Source organism: Notolepis coatsorum, assembly GCF_963971535.1.
Source record: "Notolepis coatsorum genome assembly, chromosome: 2".
In the NCBI taxonomy this organism is placed as follows: Eukaryota; Metazoa; Chordata; class Actinopteri; order Aulopiformes; family Paralepididae; genus Notolepis; species Notolepis coatsorum.
This window is the reverse complement of record NC_140166.1, coordinates 56268887-56293269: the sequence shown is the minus strand read 5'-3', so window position 1 is coordinate 56293269 and position 24383 is coordinate 56268887. Positions and strand designations below refer to the sequence as shown.

Sequence of the window (24383 nt, the reverse complement as noted above, 5' to 3'; positions counted from 1 at the left end):
TTAAAACGGCAGCCTCCCGGCATTTTGGCCACACACACACGCGCGCTGTTCTCATGGCACAGGTAAAAACACTACGGGGTGGGGCCGAGCCACATTTCATTTTGCATGAAAGGCAAACGCAAAATAGGCTCGCGAGTCGCTCCGACTTATTTTATTTCTTTGTCTAAAAACCAAACTATTCAGTCAGATAGCGATTTATTATTAAAGTATAAAATGCAATTACAATTTCAATAACTTTCCAGCACTTTATACACAATTCAAGCACATTTAAAACCTTGAAAACAGCACATTGAAATACAAGCATTTTCAAGGATTTCCAGCACCCGTACGAACCCTGAATGTTTTATGTTTTGTGTGGACCCCAGGACGACTAGTTGTTGTCATGCAACAGCTAATGGGGATCCTAATAAACTCAAAAGCTGGATTAGAACCCAGAGTCTCTACGGTGGTAGGAGTGCTTAGACCTCTACACTACCCAGCCATCCCCAGTGCTTAGACCTCTACACTACCCAGCCATCCCCAGTGCTTAGACCTCTACGCTACCCAGCCACACCCAGTACTTAGACCTCTACACTACCCAGCCACACCCAGTACTTAGACCTCTACACTACCCAGCCATCACCAGTACTTAGACCTCTACACTACCCAGCCATCCCCAGTGCTTAGACCTCTACGCTACCCAGCCACACCCAGTGCTTTGACCTCTACGCTACCCAGCCATCCCCAGTGCTTAGACCTCTACGCTACCCAGCCACACCCAGTGCTTAGACCTCTACGCTACCCAGCCATCCCCAGTGCTTAGACCTCTACGCTACCCAGCCATCCCCAGTGCTTAGACCTCTACACTACCCAGCCACACCCAGTGCTTAGACCTCTACGCTACCCAGCCACACCCAGTGCTTAGACCTCTACACTACCCAGCCATCCCCAGTGCTTAGACCTCTACGCTACCCAGCCACACCCAGTACTTAGACCTCTACGCTACCCAGCCACACCCAGTACTTAGACCTCTACGCTACCCAGCCATCACCAGTACTTAGACCTCTACGCTACCCAGCATCTAGTGCTTAGACCTCTACGCTACCCAGCCATCCCCAGTGCTTAGACCTCTACACTACCCAGCCATCCCCAGTGCTTAGACCTCTACGCTACCCAGCCATCACCAGTACTTAGACCTCTACGCTACCCAGCATCTAGTGCTTAGACCTCTACGCTACCCAGCCATCCCCAGTGCTTAGACCTCTACACTACCCAGCCATCACCAGTACTTAGACCTCTACGCTACCCAGCCTCTAGTGTTTAGACCTCTACACTACCCAGCCATCCCCAGTGCTTAGACCTCTACGCTACCCAGCCACACCCAGTACTTAGACCTCTACACTACCCAGCCACACCCAGTACTTAGACCTCTACACTACCCAGCCATCACCAGTACTTAGACCTCTACACTACCCAGCCATCCCCAGTACTTAGACCTCTACGTAGGGCTGGGCGATATGGAAAAAAATCATATCGCGATAACAATATGATAATTTTATTTTATTTCTCGATATCGATAATTATCGAATTGTTATAAGTATAAAAAAATTAATATTTTTTTTTTTTTTAACAACATATGTATGTTTATTTTGCAGCAATTCTTTGTCATTGCCGCCATCTTTAGTGTTACATCCCCTCACACTCCAGTTCTCAGACTGCAGCTGGTTTAAAAGCTAAAGTAAACCGGCTTCTCTGCTGGCTGTGGCTCCAGAGGAGTTGAACAGTTCTGGCTCTGCTAGTTTATTTTCGATCTTTTGGCGCTTTTTTGGTGGACAAACCACTGCACATGTGCACTGTGACTCGTGACTGGAGTCTAGTTCTGCTAGCACACATAGCCTACTGTGTACAGACGGTTTCAAAATGTATTTTAAATTAGAAAGCAAACAAAATAAATGGACAAGAGAAAAAGATCTGAATTTGGTCAGTATTGTCATTTGGACAAGCAAAGCCATTACTTTAAGTTGCAGGCAAGAAAGACAAGTCTGTCCACTGTCTCTGGTTTTAAAACTGCCCTGTTGCAGGTAAAAAAAATAAAATAATAAAAAAAAAAAAAAAAAAATCGATTTTTTTTTAATTTCGATATTCGATATCGATTATTAAAATATATCGCGATATTTATCGTTATCGTTATATCGCCCAGCCCTACTCTACGCTACCCAGCATCTAGTGCTTAGACCTCTACACTACCCAGCCATCCCCAGTGCTTAGACCTCTACACTACCCAGCATCTAGTGCTTAGACCTCTACACTACCCAGCCTCTAGTGTTTAGACCTCTACACTACCCAGCCATCCCCAGTGCTTAGACCTCTACACTACCCAGCCTCTAGTGTTTAGACCTCTACACTACCCAGCCATCCCCAGTGCTTAGACCTCTACACTACCCAGCCTCTAGTGTTTAGACCTCTACACTACCCAGCCATCCCCAGTGCTTAGACCTCTGCACTACCCAGCCTCTAGTGTTTAGACCTCTACACTACCCAGCCACACTATCTCACCGCTTCTCACACAGAAGACACATTCACACAAAGAGCGCCGCCCACCATCGGTGCTGTAGAGGTCCAGCGTGCCCCCGTCGCCGGCCTCCCAGGGAGGGACCAGGTAGAGGATGAAGGCGACGCGTCTCCCTTCCAGCTCATCGTCGTGGCACAACAGAACATCTGAGGGGGAGGAGTAACAGTTGACCTTTTTATTATTTTACAACTGTTTTTATTGTGGTTTTCAGTTAGCAACAAAATAGGATATAAAAATATATACAAAATATATATACAAAATAAAATAAATGTTTTTATTGACATATAAACAGAGATAAAACAATTATCATATTTATGTGGAATATATATATATTTTTGTATCCACTTTTTCTCCCATTTTCTATATTTTCTCCCATCCCAATTTCGTATCATCCAATTCAACCCTCCCCTGTCACGAACGCTGTTTCTTGCCTCCCACAAGCCGGCTGCAATGTGGACTAAGTCATACATAGCACAAGTCCCCTCCGGTACTTGAGGTAACAGCAGTCGCATCTTTTCACCTGCGCAGCTCGATCTCTCAGTGGCGAGGAGTAACGCGTGGGAGGCTCACGCTGCCCCCGACACTTCCTGATTCTACTGCGCAGGCGCACCAACCGACCTGTAGGAGTCGCTGTCCACAACGCCCGATCCCCACCCATCAGTTTCCCACCCCCTAATACGGCCAATGTGTATTAGTACGGACGACCAGCTAAACTGAAAGCAATGTGGAGCGCTGGGCTCGCCTGTTCGAGCATTCATGGCGAGCGCCTTGCCCACTACGCCACGTAGCCGCCCGCATGTGGAATATATTATAATAATATATACGTATAATATATATACACAAATACATATATACACATGTAAAAAAAGTTTTATTGTAAATTAGTTTGCAATACTTTAAAGGTGCTATAGGCAAGATTGTCATGTAATCATTTCTTAAAAACAATACATCCACTAAGCTCCCAGAACCCCCCCCCCCCCTGAAAGAATTACGGACCAATTATTTTATCACTGAAAAAAACAGTCCAACCCGTTCCGAGGTGTTTCAGTAACACATCCTCTGAGCTCTAGCAGCGGCCGCCGTCGTTACTCAGACCTTCAATAACTGAACCCTGAGGAACCATACAAGTCTTTTTAGTTTCTGGAAAACCTGTGTAAATCACCAGAAACGACTCAACCTCTACCGTCTTTTTATTTTTTTTTTTAGCATTTTTACAACTTTTTCAGGTCAGACATGACCAACAGAGAGCAGAGAGAGGAAGGCCGGGAGAAGATAAAGGAAAACTCCAACATTTAGGGAAATTAGCTTATTTGCCATCTACCCTGGAGTTAGACAAGAAGATACATACCTTTTTCTTCTCTGTGCATGCAGTAGGAGTAGGAAGACGTTGGAAACTAGGCTAATGGAGGAACCTACTTCCAGTGACTGACGCTAAGCTAGGCTAACGGTGCACGTCTTCCTACTCCTACTGCATGCACAGAGAAGAAAAAAGGTTTGTATCTTCTTGTCTAACTCCAGGGTAGATGGCAAATAAGCTAATTTCCCAAAATGTTGGAGTTGTCCTTTAACTATGAATGAACACAACACTCTAACTCACCATCTTTAGATAATAAAGTACTCAACCTCTACTGTCTTTAACTATGAATGAACACAACACTCTAACTTACCATCTTTAGATAATAAAGTACTCAACCTCTACTGTCTTTAACTATGAATGAACACAACACTCTAACTTACCATCTTTAGATAATAAAGTACTCAACCTCTACTGTCTTTAACTATGAATGAACACAACACTCAAACTTACCATCATTAGATAATAAAGTACTCAACCTCTACTGTCTTTAACTATGAATGAACACAACACTCTAACTCACCATCTTTAGATAATAAAGTACTCAACCTCTACTGTCTTTAACTATGAATGAACACAACACTCTAACTCACCATCTTTAGATAATAAAGTACTCAACCTCTACTGTCTTTAACTATGAATGAACACAACACTCTAACTTACCATCTTTAGATAATAAAGTACTCAACCTCTACTGTCTTTAACTATGAATGAACACAACACTCTAACTTACCATCTTTAGATAATAAAGTACTCAACCTCCTCTACTGTCTTTAACTATGAATGAACACAACACTCTAACTTACCATCTTTAGATAAAACATTTTTTAATCTACTTTTTCTCCTTATTTTCTATTTTTCTCCCATCCCAATTTCGCCTTGCCAATTCTCCCTTCAATTCTTCCCTCCCCTGTCTTGAACGCTGTTAGACTATGCCTCCCACTGCAGTGAGGACAGAAGCCTTGCATCACGTGTCCCCTCCGGTACACGAGGAGGCAGCCTGTCGCATCTTTTCACCTGCACAGCGCGATCTCTCGGCGGCGAGGAGTAACACGTGGGAGGCTCACGCTGCCCCCGATACTTCCTGATTCTACTGCACAGGCGTCACCCAACCGACCTGTAGGAGTCGCTGTCCACAACATCCAATCTCCACCCACCAGCTTTCCCACCCTCTAACACGGCCAATTGTGTTAGTATGAGCGACCAGCCAAGCTGATAGCAACGCCGAGAGCTGGGCTCGAACCCAGCATAGATAATAAAGTTTGAAAACATTGTTACTCTGAAAACATAAAACAGACTTATATCGTTCTTCATCTGAGGTACTCAATTTACCAAGCCCATACCCCTAAAGCAAGAATCTTAGCTGTTAACCGTTCCTGTATGAGACGTGTAGGTTATAGAGCTGTAGGCAGACCTGTATGAGACGTGTAGGTTATAGAGCTGTAGGCAGACCTGTATGAGACGTGTAGGTTATAGAGCTGTAGGCAGACCTGCTCCTGTATGAGATGTGTAGGTTATAGAGCTGTAGGCAGACCTGTATGAGACGTGTAGGTTATAGAGCTGTAGGCAGACCTGTATGAGACGTGTAGGTTATAGAGCTGTAGGCAGACCTGTATGAGACGTGTAGGTTATAGAGCTGTAGGCAGACCTGTATGAGACGTGTAGGTTATAGAGCTGTAGACAGACCTGTATGAGACGTGTAGGTTATAGCGCTGTAGGCAGACCTGTATGAGACGTGTAGGTTATAGAGCTGTAGGCAGACCTGTATGAGACGTGTAGGTTATAGAGCTGTAGACAGACCTGTATGAGACGTGTAGGTTATAGAGCTGTAGGCAGACCTGTATGAGACGTGTAGGTTATAGAGCTGTAGGCAGACCTGTATGAGACGTGTAGGTTATAGAGCTGTAGGCAGACCTGTATGAGACGTGTAGGTTATAGAGATGTAGGCAGACCTGTATGAGACGTGTAGGTTATAGAGCTGTAGGAAGACCTGTATGAGACGTGTAGGTTATAGAGCTGTGCTGGCCCTGTATGAGATGTGTAGGTTATAGAGCTGTAGGCAGACCTGTATGAGACGTGTAGGTTATAGAGCTGTAGGCAGACCTGTATGAGATGTGTAGGTTATAGAGCTGTAGGCAGACCTGCTCCTGTATGAGATGTGTAGGTTATAGAGCTGTAGACAGACCTGTATGAGACGTGTAGGTTATAGAGCTGTAGGCAGACCTGTATGAGACGTGTAGGTTATAGAGCTGTAGACAGACCTGTATGAGACGTGTAGGTTATAGAGCTGTAGGCAGACCTGTATGAGACGTGTAGGTTATAGAGCTGTAGACAGACCTGTATGAGACGTGTAGGTTATAGAGCTGTAGACAGACCTGTATGAGATGTGTAGGTTATAGAGCTGTAGACAGACCTGTATGAGACGTGTAGGTTATAGAGCTGTAGGCAGACCTGTATGAGACGTGTAGGTTATAGAGCTGTAGACAGACCTGTATGAGATGTGTAGGTTATAGAGCTGTAGGCAGACCTGTATGAGACGTGTAGGTTATAGAGCTGTAGGCAGACCTGTATGAGATGTGTAGGTTACAGACCTGTATAAGACGTGTAGGTTATAGAGCTGTAGGCAGACCTGTATGAGATGTGTAGGTTATAGAGCTGTAGACCTGTATGAGACGTGTAGGTTATAGAGCTGTAGACCTGTATGAGACGTGTAGGTTATAGAGCTGTAGGCAGACCTGTATGAGATGTGTAGGTTATAGAGCTGTAGACAGACCTGTATGAGACGTGTAGGTTATAGAGCTGTAGGCAGACCTGTATGAGACGTGTAGGTTATAGAGCTGTAGACAGACCTGTATGAGACGTGTAGGTTATAGCGCTGTAGGCAGACCTGTATGAGACGTGTAGGTTATAGAGCTGTAGGCAGACCTGTATGAGACGTGTAGGTTATAGAGCTGTAGGCAGACCTGTATGAGACGTGTAGGTTATAGAGCTGTAGACAGACCTGTATGAGATGTGTAGGTTATAGAGCTGTAGACAGACCTGTATGAGACGTGTAGGTTATAGAGCTGTAGGCAGACCTGTATGAGACGTGTAGGTTATAGAGCTGTAGGCAGACCTGTATGAGACGTGTAGGTTAGAGCTGTAGGCAGACCTGTATGAGACGTGTAGGTTATAGAGCTGTAGGCAGACCTGTATGAGATGTGTAGGTTATAGAGCTGTAGACAGACCTGTATGAGATGTGTAGGTTATAGAGCTGTAGGCAGACCTGTATGAGACGTGTAGGTTATAGAGCTGTAGGCAGACCTGTATGAGACGTGTAGGTTATAGAGCTGTAGACAGACCTGTATGAGACGTGTAGGTTATAGAGCTGTAGGCAGACCTGTATGAGACGTGTAGGTTATAGAGCTGTAGACCTGTATGAGACGTGTAGGTTATAGAGCTGTAGGCAGACCTGTATGAGACGTGTAGGTTATAGAGCTGTAGACAGACCTGTATGAGACGTGTAGGTTATAGAGCTGTAGACAGACCTGTATGAGACGTGTAGGTTATAGAGCTGTAGACAGACCTGTATGAGATGTGTAGGTTATAGAGCTGTAGACAGACCTGTATGAGACGTGTAGGTTATAGAGCTGTAGGCAGACCTGTATGAGACATGTAGGTTATAGAGCTGTAGACAGACCTGTATGAGACGTGTAGGTTATAGAGCTGTAGGCAGACCTGTATGAGATGTGTAGGTTATAGAGCTGTAGGCAGACCTGTATGAGACGTGTAGGTTATAGAGCTGTAAACAGACCTGTATGAGATGTGTAGGTTATAGAGCTGTAGACAGACCTGTATGAGACGTGTAGGTTATAGAGCTGTAGGCAGACCTGTATGAGACGTGTAGGTTATAGAGCTGTAGGCAGACCTGTATGAGATGTGTAGGTTATAGAGCTGTAGGCAGACCTGTATGAGACGTGTAGGTTATAGAGCTGTAGGCAGACCTGTATGAGACGTGTAGGTTATAGAGCTGTAGGCAGACCTGTATGAGACGTGTAGGTTATAGAGCTGTAGGCAGACCTGTATGAGACGTGTAGGTTATAGAGCTGTAGGCAGACCTGCTCCTGTATGAGATGTGTAGGTTATAGAGCTGTAGGCAGACCTGTATGAGATGTGTAGGTTATAGAGCTGTGCTGGCCCTGTATGAGATGTGTAGGTTATAGAGCTGTAGACAGACCTGTATGAGATGTGTAGGTTATAGAGCTGTGCTGGCCCTGTATGAGATGTGTAGGTTATAGCGGTGGGTACCGACCGCTGTGCTGGTACTTGGCACAGGAGATGTCCACCGTGGGCTCCAGCTCCACGCCCACCACGCCTCCCAGCCAGGTCCTGAAGCGTCCGAACAGCGCCGCCCTGGTGGTGGGGAATGTATGAAGGAAAGAAGAAATGCGTCGGATGAAAAATGTTGACTTATAACAACATCGCCTGCAGCGGCCTGACGACAGTGTTAACCCTTTCACTGCCACACGACGGAAGGTTAACCCTTTACTATCGCACAAACCGATGGCGATGCTCCATCATTAGCATCATTAGCTCCGCAAATGCGGAGCTAATGATGCTAATGATGGAGCATCGCCGTCGGTTGTGTGATAGTAAAGGGTTAACCTTCTCTGTATTGTCACAGTGAAAGGGTTAACACAGACCATCACACACCTGCAGTGACAGACCATCACACACCTGCAGTGACAACAGACCATCACACACCTGCAGTGATAACAGACCATCACACACCGGGGCCCTGTTTCTCGTACCTGGTTCAACTAAGTCGATCAAGATGTCATTATCCAGATTCAGTTAACCCGATGTTCGAAGCCGGGATTTTCCTGTTCCTCGAAGGTGGATTCAGTCTCGTTAACTCGATTCAGACTTGAGACTCAGGCTAAGTGCGCGCGGCCGCTTTAGGTGAAAAGCCAGCACGTATCGATGGCAGAGATCCTGATTCTCTAACGGCATTGATTGATTAATTGATTTAAGACTTTATTGACAGATTGCAATACGGCTCAATCGCCTCGCCGACAAGTTAAATGCGTTATCTATAGGCTAATTCTAAGTCCCTCATTACCTCAATCAATCAGATTATATTTCTTTAAACTTGCCTGCTGGATTGAATAATCAAATGAGATCTTGCTAGCGAAAATAATTAGTTAAACTGTTATATAGAATTACGATACGGCTCTCTTACCCATTGATTGATGTATAGTCGATCTTTAACTTATCTCCAATGTGGTCTAACGGGTTGTTCTTTTGACTTTCACGCAGACGACCGGGGTTCGAGACCCTAGTCTTTTCCTTCTTTTTGCAATATAGGAATAATTCAATTTGGTGCACGTTGAGAGCTATATAAAGAATGACATCCTCAATGCATGTCGATTTATAATATTTTAACTTAAAACCAGGCTACTTTGGCGTATAATCATTAATATTATATTCAAAAAAATTATATTGGAAACACTGGGTTTTCAACACCGGTCGCTGGGTTGGCAGGCTTGAGCACTACCGCTGCGCCACTGGACCAGATGGGATAAATTCATTGTTTATACATTAATGAACGAGAGACCCGTGTTTAGAATATTCTTTATTTTGAATGAAGTTTTATTTCTTTATCCTCATTCATTAATGTGACGTCAACGGCTCATTCAATTTCTCAAATCCGTCAAACAGCGCATCTCATCAGACATCTTAATCCCAGTTACAATTAAAATAACCACGTCATAATGTGTACATCGCACCGAGCGAGCGCCACGGTATATATAACGTGCATTATTTAGGACAAAGTGAATTTAGTATCAGCATTTTGAGTCTATTTTACATTTCAAAAGCCCCCTCTGGAAGAATGGAGCACAAAAACGTAATTCAGAATGGTATAATGCAGATCGTAGACTGTGGGAATAATTTCAGGAAACGGGCTGTCACTTTTTTGCGGGGGCGTGGCGATGGTTCAGGCTAACTTGAACTTAAACTCTGCTTTCGACCAGGCTCAAACTTTTGGATCTGTTGTCATGGTGATTTGGAAAATCCAGGTACGGGGAACCGGAAAGTCCGGCTAACTCAGTTATCCAGTTAAAGTTATCCGGCTAACTCAGTTATCCAGGTACGAGGAACGGGGCCCTGCAGTGATAACAGACCATCACACACCTGCAGTGATAACAGACCATCACACACCTGCAGTGACAACAGACCATCACACACCTGCAGTGATAACAGACCATCACACACCTGCAGTGACAACAGACCATCACACACCTGCAGTGACAACAGACCATCATCACACCTGCAGTGACAACAGACCATCACACACCTGCAGTGACAACAGACCATCACACACCTGCAGTGACAACAGACCATCACACACCTGCAGTGACAACAGACCATCACACACCTGCAGTGACAACAGACCATCACACACCTGCAGTGACAACAGACCATCACACACCTGCAGTGATAACAGACCATCACACACCTGCAGTGACAACAGACCATCACACACCTGCAGTGACAACAGACCATCATCACACCTGTACAGTGATAACAGACCATCATCACACACCTGCAGTGATAACAGACCATCACACACCTGCAGTGATAACAGACCATCACACACCTGCAGTGATAACAGACCATCACACACACACCTGCAGTGATAACTAGGGATGGGTACCGAATTCGGTACTTTTGAGGTACCGAACCGAAACACGTCGGTACTACCGAGTATCGAATCAAGTGAGAAACCGAAAAAATAAATAAAAAAAAAATAAAAAAAAATATCTTTTATTAATTTTTTTTTTTTACTTTTTTTTTTTTTTTTTTACTTTTTTCTTTTCATGTCAACGTTCACACGCACAATATATGCTTACCTAGGATTTGACTTGATTCAACAACAAAGCAGTCGGAGCAATGACAAGCCGAAAACTGTCGAAATTGTAGTTATTTGAAGTTTGGATTTTTTTTACGACTGAGGTAGGTAAATTAAATTTCGACAGTTTTCGGCTTGTCATTGCTCCGACTGCTTTGTTGTTGAATGTGAAAATGTTGAATGTGAAAAAAGTAAAAAAGTAAAAAAAAAAAAAAAAAAATTAAAAAAATTATTTATTTTTTTTTTTATTTTTTTTTAAAGTACCGAAAAAAGGTACCGTTGGGTACCGGTATCGATTCACAGGTACCGGTACCGGTATCGGTTCAAATGTGAAAGGTACCCATCCCTAGTGATAACAGACCATCACACACCTGCAGTGATGGTCTGTGATTGGACGACATCAGAGCAAGGATCCAATTCCAGAGGGACATTCGGGATTGTAACGTCCTCTGTTTCACAGAAACTTGGCTGAGTCCAGATGTCCCGAATCATGCAATAGAACCGGCAGACCACTTCTTCGTTATACGAAAAGACCGGACGGCATTAGAGTCACTAAAGAAGAAAGGAGGCGGCATTGCCTTCATGATAAACAAGGAATGGTGCGATTTAGGCAACACAAAAGAAATGTCTAACCACTGCTCCCCAGACCTGGAGTTTATCACGATAAAATGTCGACCCTTCTTCCTCCCAAGAGAGTTAACGTCCATCATCCTCATCGGAGTGTACATTCCACCACACGCGAACACTGAGGTCGCACTTTCAAAACTTCACGACGAGGTAAACAAACTCCAGGCAGCTAACGTTGACGCGGCCATTTTGGTCTTGGGGGATTTCAACAGCGCGCGTCTTAAAAAGGTGCTGCCGAATTTCTATCAGCATGTGACCTGTCCCACCAGAGGCGAGAACATATTAGACCATGTATACTCGCAATTTAAGAATGGGTACAAGTCACAGGCTCTTAGTCCATTCGGTAAAAGCGATCACGCAGCAATTTTTCTTTTGCCTAAGTACAAACAGTGTCTCAAGCGAACGCCGGTGGTCTCGCGAGAGGTTAAGCGTTGGACCGTGACGTCAGTAGAGTCACTCCAAGCAGTGCTGGGAAGCACAGAATGGAGTGTACTCCGTGATAACACAGCCAATATTAACGAATACACCGAAACGGTGATTGACTATGTCTGTACTCAGGTAGAAGTAATAATCCCCACCACCAAAATTAATATCTACCCAAACCAAAAGCCCTGGGTAGACAAATCCGTCCGTGAGGCTCTGAAAGTGCGCACATCAGCATACAACACCGGGCTGGTGACAGGCAACATGGAAGAACACAAGATGGCAAGATACAACGTCAGGAGAGCAGTAATAGAGGCAAAACGGCGTTACAAGGATAAAGTTGAACTTCAGTTTGAACAGGCTGACTCTAGAGGCATGTGGCAGGGCCTCAGAACAATGACAGACTACAAAGGAACCCCCCTCAAACTGAACAGTGACATCTCCTTAGCAAATGATCTCAACTCCTTCTATGCGAGGTTTGAGGCTGTGAATAACAACACCAGCCTACAAACCACGGCAATGGGGGGGGGGGGGTCTGCTGATGGAGACTCAGTGTTCAGGGTAACAGAGCATGAGGTGAGACGGATCTTTAAAAAAGTGGATATCAGGAAGGCAGCAGGACCGGACGGCATCCCCGGCCGCGTCCTAAAAGTCTGTGCCGACCAACTGGCCCCGGTATTCACTGACATCTTCAACCTGTCCTTGGAACAGGCCGTCATCCCCACCTGTCTGAAGAAGTCCACCATCATCCCTGTACCCAAAAAATCTACGCCCGCTTGCCTCAACGACTACCGCCCTGTAGCCCTCACCTCCATAGCCATGAAGTGCTTTGAGAAGCTAGTGAAGGGCTACATCTGTTCCTCCCTCCCAATCAACCTGGACCCTCTGCAATTTGCATATCGCCCCAACAGGTCCACGGAGGACGCCATAGCCCATGTGCTGCACACAGCAGCATCACATCTGGACAAGAGGAAGGGGAACTATGTGAGAATGCTGTTCATCGACTACAGCTCAGCATTCAATACCATAGTCCCCTCCAAACTCATAGCCAAGCTCAGGGACCTGGGCTTGAACTATGACCTGTGCCAGTGGGTCCTGGACTTCCTGACGGGCAGACCCCAGGTGGTAAGAGCCGGCAACTGCACCTCCTCATCCATCACGCTCAACATAGGGGCCCCCCAGGGCTGTGTTCTGAGCCCCCTCCTCTACTCCCTGTACACACATGACTGCGTAGCACAGCGGAACAACAACACCATCATCAAATTTGCTGATGACACAGTAGTGGTGGGCCTGATCTCTGCCAACGACGAAAGGGCCTACCTGGAAGAGGTAGAGAACCTGTCACAGTGGTGTCAGGAGAACTGCCTCTCCCTGAACGTCAGCAAAACAAAAGAGATGATTGTGGACTTCAGGAGGTCGGGGGTCAAGGACTACAGCCCCCTCAGCATCGACGGGGCACCAGTTGAGAGAGTGAACAGTTTCAAGTACCTCGGAGCCCACATATCCGAGGACTTGACATGGACCACACACATTGACAGTGTTGTGAAGAAGGCACGACAACGCCTCTACTTCCTCAGGCGCCTAAGGAAGTTCCAAGTCAGTCAGAAGATCCTTAGGAACTTCTACTCATGTACAATAGAGAGCATCCTGACCGGCAACATCACCTCCTGGTTTGGGAATAGCACTGCACAAGACCGTAGCAGACTACAAAGAGTGACACGTTCAGCCGAACGCACAATTAGAGGGGGGCTTCCCACCCTCCAGAACATTTACAACAAGCGGTGCAAGGGGAAGGCTAAGAGAATTATTAAGGACTCGAGCCACCCGAACAACTGCCTCTTTGAACTGCTGCCGTCAGGCAAGCGATACCGGAGTCTTATGGCGAGCACAGAAAGACTCAGAAGGAGCTTCTATCCCCAGGCCATCAGGCTGCTAAACGAACAATAATCGCTAAACGAACAATAATCACTATGCAACAACCATCAAATGCACACAGCACACACACCCACACGCACACACACACTCACTCAAACAAACAACACACTGCAGCACCCACTCTCCACACTTTAGATCACACAAACACACTTACACTTTATATTTATTGATAAAGGATTTGCACTACAACTCGTACACCTACTGTGAATTGTACCTAAACTGCACCTCGTCCATTTATGCCTTGCACTATATAGTATTGTATATTAGTACACTGCACAGTATTGTATATTGTATGGTAACTACGTCTACGAACATTGTACATATGTCTAAACTGAACACTGTGACCTCTTTTTTTTCTTCTAATTTTTACTATGTTTTTATTTCATACTTATCTTGTCATGCACAGTCTCTGGAGCGCAACAGTAAGAAGCATTTTGTACAAAAGTATTCTGTACTTCTGTATGACAACTATTAAAGAAACTTGAACTTGAACTTGATAACAGACCATCACACACCTGCAGTGACAACAGACCATCACACACCTGCAGTGACAACAGACCATCATCACACACACGGACGGCAGAATTCAGCACTGTATCTACAAAACCTTCCGTTTAATCATCTTCCCTTTATTCATTTGCTTAGATTTTTATTTATTTTTTAACTTATAGCACGTGCATGAGCCTGGTCTCTTTTGAAAGGTAACATTCTGAAGTTACTAATGCCAAAAAGGAGAATCACTTTTAGTGCTAATGAAATAGAGTAACAGAGGTTTGAACTTGAGTTGAACTTATGTACTCACATTTTTCTTTAGTGGTTGCAAGATTCCATATTCCATTATCCCAGACCCCCACCCCCCCAGATCTCCACCACCCCAGACCCCCACCACCCCAGATCCCCATCACCCCAGACCCCCACAACCCCAGACCCACACCACCCCAGACCCCCCCACTTTACCTCAGGCCAGAGATATGAGCTTCTGTCCTCTTCTTCAGGTCATCGGACTGTAAAGGGAAAGAACCAAGCAGAAGGTGACGTCACACAGCAACATGCCCATATATGGAGCGGAGCAGGGGCTCGACAGACAGTCACGCTGATGAAATAATACCTGCTTGAACTTGTACAGGTCATTGGACTTCTGGTGGAAGTTGAGCTCTAGAAGTTCTCTGTGCAGGTTCTCTGTGAAGGTCTCACTGTCGAGGAAGTTGCGTATGATGCAGTGGGGGAAAGGATGGCAGTCCACCTCCAGGTTTCCTGCAGAACAACACAAGAGCTGAAGGAACGTGCATCACCTCCATCAATAGTAGCAGCAGCAGCAGCGGTAGTATTATTATGTATGCAGATGATCTTGTGGTGTTTAGTCCGAGCAGCGCTGGTCTCAAGCAGCTTCTTGCTATACAGTATGTAGTTGTGTATGGGGTTGAATATGATATCAAATACAATGCCAGTATGAGTGTTTTAATATCGCTGCTGGCGGGACAAAACCTCATAACTCCAAAAACCCAACTTTTCAGCAGATGAAAAAAAACAAACACAGATTTGAGGGTGAATAGAGTTAGGAGGTTTAGACAGATGATTGGTTTAATGCTTTCCCATTGTTTAAACTTTGTAAAACCCACACAGACATATGGAGGATGATCTACGGAGTTGATTTATCTAAAAAGAAAATATTTAAAAAAAATGGAGTTATGAGGTTTTGTCCCGCCAGCAGCGATATGTAGATCCAAAGAGGACAAATGTCTAAAATGTCTAATTGTCTGAAAATACTCTTGGGGTCTGTGAAAAGGTAAAATATCTTGGGCATTTTATTACAGAACAAATGACAGATGATGATGATATATAGAGGCAATGCCTGTATATATCAAATGTAGCACAACCGGACACTCTCTCACGCAGGTTTAGTACGTCGTGTACAGATGGAGTGAAAGTGTCTCCGTTCAGAGCATACTGTACACCACTTTATACTGCACACTTGTGGTACAAATAGCTTATAATGATGCCATGAGAATATTACTTAAAAATGGCGGCTGAGTGGCGCAGTGGGCAAGGCGCTCACCACTAACGCAGGATATGCTGGGTTCGAGCCCAGCTCTCGGCGTTGCTTCCGGCTTGGCTGGTCGTTCATACTAATACAATTGGCAGTGTTAGGGGGTGGGAAAGCCGGTGGGTGGGGATCGGACGTTGTGGACAGCGACTCCTACAGGTCGGTTGGTGCGCCTGTACAGCAGAAACAGGAAGTATCGGGGGCAGCGTGAGCCTCCCACGCGTTACTCCTCGCCACTGAGAGATCGCGCTGTGCAGGTGAAAAGATGTGACGGCTGCCTCCTCGTGTACCGGAGGGGACACGTGATGCAAGGCTTCTATCCTCACTACAGCCGACCAGTGGGAGGCATGGTCTAACAACGTTCGAGACAGGGGAGGGTAGAATTGGACACTACGAAGTTGGGATGGGAGAAAAAAATAGAAAATGGGGAGAAAAAGTAAATACAAAAAAAGAAAATGGCGGCTGAGTGGTGCAGTGGGCAAGGCGCTCACCACTAACGCAGGATATGCTGGGTTCGAGCCCAGCTCTCGGCGTTGCTTCCGGCTTGGCTGGTCGTTCATACTAATACAATTGGCAGTGTTAGAGGGTGGGAAAGCTGGTGGGTGGGGATTGGACGTTGTGGACAGCGACTCCTACAGGTCGGTTGGGTGACACCGGTGTGGTGGAAACAGGAAGTAGCGGGGGCAGAGTGAGCCTCCCACGCGTTACTCCTCGCCACTGGGAGTTCGAGCTGCTGCGGTGAAAAGATGCGACAGGCTGCCTCCTCGTGTACCGGAGGGGACACGTGATGCAAGGCTTCTATCCTCACTACAGGGGAGGGAAGAATTGGAAATATGAAATTGGGATGGGAGAAAAAAATAGAAAAATGGAGAGAAAAAGTGGATTAAAAAAAATTATGTTACTTAACACTTTGGTTGCCTAAGGTTAAATTAATGATATACCATAGATTGCCAGCGCTATTTGTCTATGGAGAAAGTCCCCTTCTTTGCAGGGCTATAACTTTTTAAATTCTATTGCTACATTGCCATTATTAGGGCCCATTCAAAGTCCTATATGTATTGTTCATTGTGTAGCAACGTTAAACTTTCTCATTCACATATTCATAGTAAAGTATGGTCTAATGTATAAGTATGTTTTCATCTCTTTCTGCAGCTTTCTCCAGAACGTGATATATAGCCCCAAATGCATTATATTGATGATGAAATACAGTTTGATGGCAATCAGCGCGATATAAAAAATTCCAACTAGACGTACTTCTAGAAGTTACTACACGTCATCTGATGTTGACCGGATGGGCGAGGGGGCGTTTATAATTCCGTGGGCAGCGTTATACCAATCATCTAATGTGGGTCAAATGTTGATAATATCAGTTATTATCGAAGACGGTAACGTTACACGCTGAAACTCACCCCAGTCTCCGCGCGCCGTTGGGCGATCATCGTCGAGTAGAAATTTTATCATTATGGGATATATTATTACCCGGTCCATCTCCAGCTTGTATAATGGTATATACGTCCAAATCATGTTGTTTATCGAGTTATTGGCAATCGATCGCTATGTAGAGTGACGAGCTAGAGTCACGGGACATGTACCGAGTGGCCGGAAGCAATACGGACGTCTAGCAAAACCTCTAGTGCGCTTCCTGTTAAGCGCTTGCGCCGATCGGCCACCAGATGGCGCTCCTGAACCGCCAGAGAGCTCAGTGGGTCCTGCTGGTGAATCTCAGGCCAGCGGAGGGACATTATGAATCCGATCGCAGATTTTTGAAATATTGATATAAAGACGACGTACAGCGTCCCCCGGCAACTTTAGCATGGCCAGCAAAGACGTCTAAAGACGCCCCCTGGCAGTCAAAGTGTTAAAAGACCTAGATGGTGTAGTGGGAGTGAAATGTCCGTGGCTGCACGTCGTCAATACCTTCCAAGTGGTTTTAAGAAATCTCATGTATAAATGTATCTGTCGGCTAAATGACTCTGGAAATGATTTTTTTTTTTCTTCATTTTTCTCCCCTCCCAATGTTAGTCGTTATGCCAATTCCCAATCCCCTTCCTGGCACTCTACCGTCGGTCTGGGAGGGCGGAGACTATCACATGCTTCCTCCGACACATGTGTACCCAGCCCACCGCTTCTTTTCACCTGGCAGCGCGGACTCTCACTGAGAGAGTGTAACGTGTGGAAGGTCACACTACCTCTCCCAGATCCTTCCCTCGCTGTGCAGGCGCCCTGACCGAACTGTAGGAGTCGCTGTTTACAACGACCAGGACCCACCGACCGGCTTCCCACCCGCTGACTCTGCCAATCGAGCCAGTATGACGGCCGGCCAAGCCGGAAGCAACGCTGACAGCTGGATTCGATACCTGACAGTGTCTCTTGCGTTGGTGACGAGCGCCTTGTCCGCTGCGCTACGCAATTTTGGTTTTAACGGACGTTAGGTTCAGTGCCACACGTTACCAATCATCTATGTGGAGACATTGGCACAGCTGTCTATTTGTGGGACATTGATGTGTATTTTTTAAGTTATGTTATTTTTGCCTGTGTGTAATTTTATATAGGTTGTGTATGTTTTTTTTAAATTTTTATCTGGACCATGAATCCGTATTAAAGTTTGAATTTAATTGAAATGTTTAATTGTTATTAGTTGTAGTTAGTTATGTTATTCGTTGTTATTAGTTGTAGTTAGTTATGTTATTCGTTGTTATTAGTTGTAGTTAGTTATGTTATTAGTTGTTATTAGTTGTTGTGATATTCATTGTTGTTGTTGTTGTTAGTTGTAGTGATACTAACAGACCCTGGGTCTTTATATGTTGTTGTTGTTATTATGTTATTAGTTGTAGTTAGTCGTGTTATTGGATGTAGTTGGTCGTGTTATTACTTGTAGTTAGTCGTGTTGTTACTTGTAGTTAGTTGCAGTAATACTCAACATGACAGTACTGTTACTTGTAGTTAGTTGCAGTAATACTCACCACTAGTTAGTAGTATATAATACTCACCACGACAGTACTGTGTGTGTTGTGTTGTTACTAGTTAGTAGTATATAATACTCACCACGACAGTACTGTGTTTGTTGTGTTGTCACTAGTTAGTAGTATATAATACTCACCACGACAGTACTGTGTTTGTTGTGTTGTTACTAGTTAGTAGTATATAATACTCACCACGACAGTACTGTGTTTGTTGTGTTGTCACTAGTTAGTAGTATATATTACTCACCACGACAGTACTGTGTTTGTTGTGTTGTCACTAGTTAGTAGTATATAATACTCACCACGACAGTACTGTGTTTGTTGTGTTGTCACTAGTTAGTAGTATATAATACTCACCACGACAGTACTGTGTTTGTGTTGTCACTAGTTAGTAGTATATAATACTCACCACGACAGTACTGTGTTTGTTGTGTTGTCACTAGTTAGTAGTATATATTACTCACCACGACAGTACTGTGTTTGTTGTGTTGTTACTAGTTAGTAGTATATAATACTCACCACGACAGTACTGTGTGTTGTGTTGTCACTAGTTAGTAGTATATAATACTCACCACGACAGTACTGTGTGTGTTGTGTTGTCACTAGTTAGTAGTATATAATACTCACCACTACAGTACTGTGTTTGTTGTGTTGTCACTAGTTAGTAGTATATAATACTCACCACGACAGTACTGTGTTTGTTGTGTTGTCACTAGTTAGTAGTATATAATACTCACCACGACAGTACTGTGTTTGTTGTGTTGTCACTAGTTAGTAGTATATAATACTCACCACAACAGTACTGTGTGTTGTGTTGTCACTAGTTAGTAGTATATAATACTCACCACGACAGTACTGTGTTTGTTGTGTTGTTACTAGTTAGTAGTATATAATACTCACCACGACAGTACTGTGTTTGTTGTGTTGTCACTAGTTAGTAGTATATAATACTCACCACGACAGCACTGTGTTTGTTGTGTTGTTACTAGTTAGTAGTATATAATACTCACCACGACAGTACTGTGTGTGTTGTGTTGTTACTAGTTAGTAGTATATAATACTCACCACGACAGTACTGTGTGTGTTGTGTTGTTACTAGTTAGTAGTATATAATACTCACCACGACAGTACTGTGTAGTTAGTTGTAGTATATAATACTCAGCATGACAGTACTGTGTTTGTTGCGTTACTAGTTAGTAGTATATATTACTCACCACGGCAGTACTGTGTTTGTTGTGTTGTTACTAGTTAGTAGTATATAATACTCACCACGACAGTACTGTGTAGTTAGTTGTAGTATATAATACTCACCACGACAGTACTGTGTTTGTTGTGTTACTAGTTAGTAGTATATATTACTCACCACGGCAGTACTGTGTGTGTTGTGTTGTTACTAGTAGTATATAATACTCACCACGACAGTACTGTGTAGTTAGTTGTAGTATATAATACTCACCACGACAGTACTGTGTTTGTTGCGTTACTAGTTAGTAGTATATATTACTCACCACGGCAGTACTGTGTTTGTTGTGTTGTTACTAGTTAGTAGTATATAATACTGACCACGACAGTACTGTGTTTGTGTTGTTACTAGTTAGTAGTATATATTACTCACCACGACAGTACTGTGTGTGTTGTGTTGTCACTAGTTAGTAGTATATAATACTCACCACGACAGTACTGTGTGTTGTGTTGTCACTAGTTAGTAGTATATAATACTCACCACGACAGTACTGTGTGTTGTGTTGTCACTAGTTAGTAGTATATAATACTCACCACGACAGTACTGTGTGTGTTGTGTTGTCACTAGTTAGTAGTATATAATACTCACCACGACAGTACTGTGTGTGTTGTGTTGTCACTAGTTAGTAGTATATAATACTCACCACGACAGTACTGGGTTTGTTGACACCACGCTTCTCTCACTTCTCTCTTCACCTCCTCGTCGTCCAGAACTGGAGACAGAGCAGCGACCTCTTCTCGTTTCGTCCTCCTCTTCCTCTTCTCCGTGGGGTCTCCGTCCTCCTGCGGTCTCTTACCACTCATCACACAACCTTCTCAAACTAACATGTAATAATCATAATAATAATAAACGTGGGCATGGAGGCAGAGGTCTGTGTCGCAGATCAATGACGTCGCCGCGTCACGTTGGCCAAGACAACACAGCGGCACACATATATGACGTCATCATGATCATTTCTATATTAGATTATACTTCTAAGGTAGAATTATAGTACATCTATTATATCACTGTATATCCCATATCATATCACATTACATCATATATCACTGTATATCATATTATATCATATATCACAGTATATCACTATGATTTATCAATTATCATAGTATATCTCATATCACTGAATATCATACAGTATATCATAGAACACATTATATAATATCATGCACAGAATGTTCCAGATCACACCTGTGTTCACGTGATTCTAATGATTTCAGATCACACCTGTGTTCACGTGATTCTAATGATTTCAGATCACACCTGTGTTCACGTGATTCTAATGATTTCAGATCACACCTGTGTTCACGTGATACTAATGATTTCAGATCACACCTGTGTTCACGTGATTTTTTTTTATTGATCTTTTTCCCCCGATTTTCTCCCATCCCAATGTTAGTCGTATGCCAATTCCCAGTCCGTTCCTGGTCGCTGCGCACTTACCCCCCACAGTCAGATCATCTGGGAGAGTGGAGGCTACCACGTGCTTCCTCCGACACACGTCCAGCCAATCACCGCTTCTTTTCACCTGGCAGCGCGGATTCTCATCGAGAGGGCGTAGCGTGTGGGAGGACCACACTATCCCCCTCAAGTCCTATCCGCGCTTAGCAGGCGCCCCGACCGAACTGTAGGAGTCGCTGTTTACAACGACCCGGACCCACCCCGCCAGCTTCTCCCACCCTCTAATACAGCCAATTGTATTAGTGCAGACGGCCAGCCAAGCTGGTGACAACCCCGGAGCTGTGAGCTGGATTCGAACAGGCGAATCCAGCTCACAGCTCCGGGGTTGGTGACGAACGCAATCTCCGCTCGGCCACCTAACCGCCTCGTGTTCACGTGATTCTCTTTTTTTATTTTTTTTGGTCTTTTTCCCCCTCCATTTTTCCTCCGATTTTCTCCCATCCCAATGTTAGTCGTATGCCAATTCCCAGTCCCTTCCTGGTCGCTGCGCTTTACCCCCCACAGTCAGATCATTTTGGGAGAGTGGAGGCTACCACGTGCTTCCTCCGACACACGTCCAGCCAATCACCGCTTCTTTTCACCTGGCAGCGCGGATTCTCATTGAGAGGGCGTAGCGTGTGGGAGGACCACACTATCCCCCTCACGTCCAATCCGCGCTTAGCAGGCGCCCCGACCGAACTGTAGGAGTCGCTGTTTACAACGACCCGGACCCACCCCGCCAGCTTCTCCCACCCTCTGATACAGCCAATTGTATCAGTGCAGACGGCCAGCCAAGCTGGTGACAACCCCGGAGCTGTGAGCTGGATTCGAACAGGCGAATCAAGCTCACAGCTCCGGGGCTGGTGACGAACGCAATCTCCGCTCGACCACCTAACCGCCCATGTGTTCACGTGATTCTAATGATTTCAGATCACACCTGTGTTCACATGATTCTAATGATTTCAGATCACACCTGTGTTCACGTGATTCTAATGATTTCAGATCACACCTGTGTTCACATGATTCTAATGATTTCAGATCACACCTGTGTTCACGTGATTCTAATGATTTCAGATCACACCTGTGTTCACGTGATTCTAATGATTTCAGATCACACCTGTGTTCACGTGATTCTAATGATTTCAGATCACACCTGTGTTCACGTGATACTAATGATTTCAGATCACACCTGTGTTCACGTGATTCTAATGATTTCAGATCACACCTGTGTTCACATGATTCTAATGATTTCAGAATAGAAACCGATGGTCTCAGAGGATTCTGCTGCTGGAGAGAACGTTTCAGAACAAGCAGCCGTCAAAAGAACCCTGGGAGAAAGTGGTGGAATGGCACAAAATCTAACCCTAACTAACCGTACTGTCATGCACTTGTCCTAATAAACTAACCTACACTGTAGCATTCAACACTTTGATGAACATTGTTACTCAGCTGATAGAGTTGTGCCCTTCCTGATGACTTGTCGTACAGAACTTGTAAGTCGCTTTGGATAAAAGAGTCAGCTAAATTACTACCGTAAATGTTAATCAGGAAATGGGTAGAAATGTTTCCTATAGACATTGGAAGGGGGGGGGTGCGGCAGCACCCCTTAGTGGTATCTTCAGTTACTACACAAAACTGTCTTTTTACTGTAACATTATAAGTTATAATTCTGTCTGCAGGTCTGAGGACTTTCAGATGTGAACACACCCTTTAGCTTCACTCTGAATTCTAGGGATGGGACTTTCTAGCAAAAGTGTTATTAGAAAATCGCCGGTTCTTAACTCATTCTCTGCCACGCTGTTTCCGGGATATGGCTATGTGCCACGCATTAAACCAATGGAGTCAGTCACCTTGTTTGCAGGGCTATAACTATATTATAGCTATGGATGCAATACTATGGCCCATTTGACATCAACTATCTATCATTCAAGATGTGAAAAAGAAATAATTTTTCCATCCATCCATACATTGCCGTTTTATACCGTGGTGAATATAAGTATGGTTTTAGAGCAGTTTAGGGTCATTCCTGGGAGGCTAGTAATAGCCTGTGATGTGCATTATATTAAATCCATTGGCATTTCGTCCCTACAGACGCTACAATTAAAAATTTAAATGCATATGATCGGTATATTGTTCCATCATGAATGCATGAAAGGGGGGGGGGGGGGTCGTTTAATTGATTTGACTAACGGCATTCGTTAGTACAACAACATACGCTGATCAGGGCGATGGCTATGAAAACAAGGCACAATCAAGCTGAAATTGTCGTTAAATTGCTCTTACCTGTGGGATTCCAAAAAGAATATTCCAATTATTTGATTGCCATCTGGTAGATCGTATGTCCATTTGGCCCACGACATAACCCACCACAGCATAATAAAATTCAGTTATTATTTTTAATAGAATGGATCATTAAAATCAAAGGGTATTGCACATAAATAGGCACTTCAGATAATCCTTCAGAACGTTGATTGGCTCAGCTGACCAGACAATAAATAAAAATGACACCATTCACCATCGTAGCCTATAATAATAACAGCATTGCATTGGCCCATCAACCGGTTTTAATAAACAAACAGAAACAGTAGCATGTGCATATTTTAGATCAATTAGGCTATGAAAATTAGGCTGCCTCTAAATATAAAAAGGAATTCAATAAGAATGGTTTGCGTCAAGTACAACATTTTTATATAAAAAAAATATTGAATATTTCAAAAATTCGATCCCATCCCTACTGAATTCCTCAACATCTTAGCTGTAGTTTCCCCCCAGAGTCGCAGGCGTGGCGAACATCACTTACCCAGAGTTGTACCCTTCCTTCCGGCCGACTTGTTGTTCACAGTTTGTAAGTCACTTGGGATAAAAGTGTCAAGCTAAATGACTAAATGTAAATGTACCCCTAAAGCAACTCTTG

The 24383-nt window shown here is 44.3% G+C and overlaps 1 protein-coding gene across 1 annotated transcript in view; it reads right to left on the bottom strand.

Moving 5' to 3' along the window:
- Positions 1-20900, bottom strand: part of ogfod1 (2-oxoglutarate and iron-dependent oxygenase domain containing 1) — a gene marked incomplete at its 3' end in the record, with an annotated part of 54014 nt that extends 33114 nt beyond the window's left edge. The window contains exons 1-5 of the mRNA XM_084307638.1: positions 20676-20900; positions 14891-15036; positions 14740-14786; positions 8197-8297; positions 2581-2697 (exon numbers count right to left, since the gene is read on the bottom strand). Of these exons, the coding sequence (XP_084163764.1) occupies positions 2581-2697; positions 8197-8297; positions 14740-14786; positions 14891-15036; positions 20676-20835 (571 nt within the window). The 5' untranslated portion in view covers positions 20836-20900. The remainder of the gene's footprint in view (positions 1-2580; positions 2698-8196; positions 8298-14739; positions 14787-14890; positions 15037-20675) is intronic.
- Between the last annotated feature and the right edge of the window lie 3483 nt (positions 20901-24383).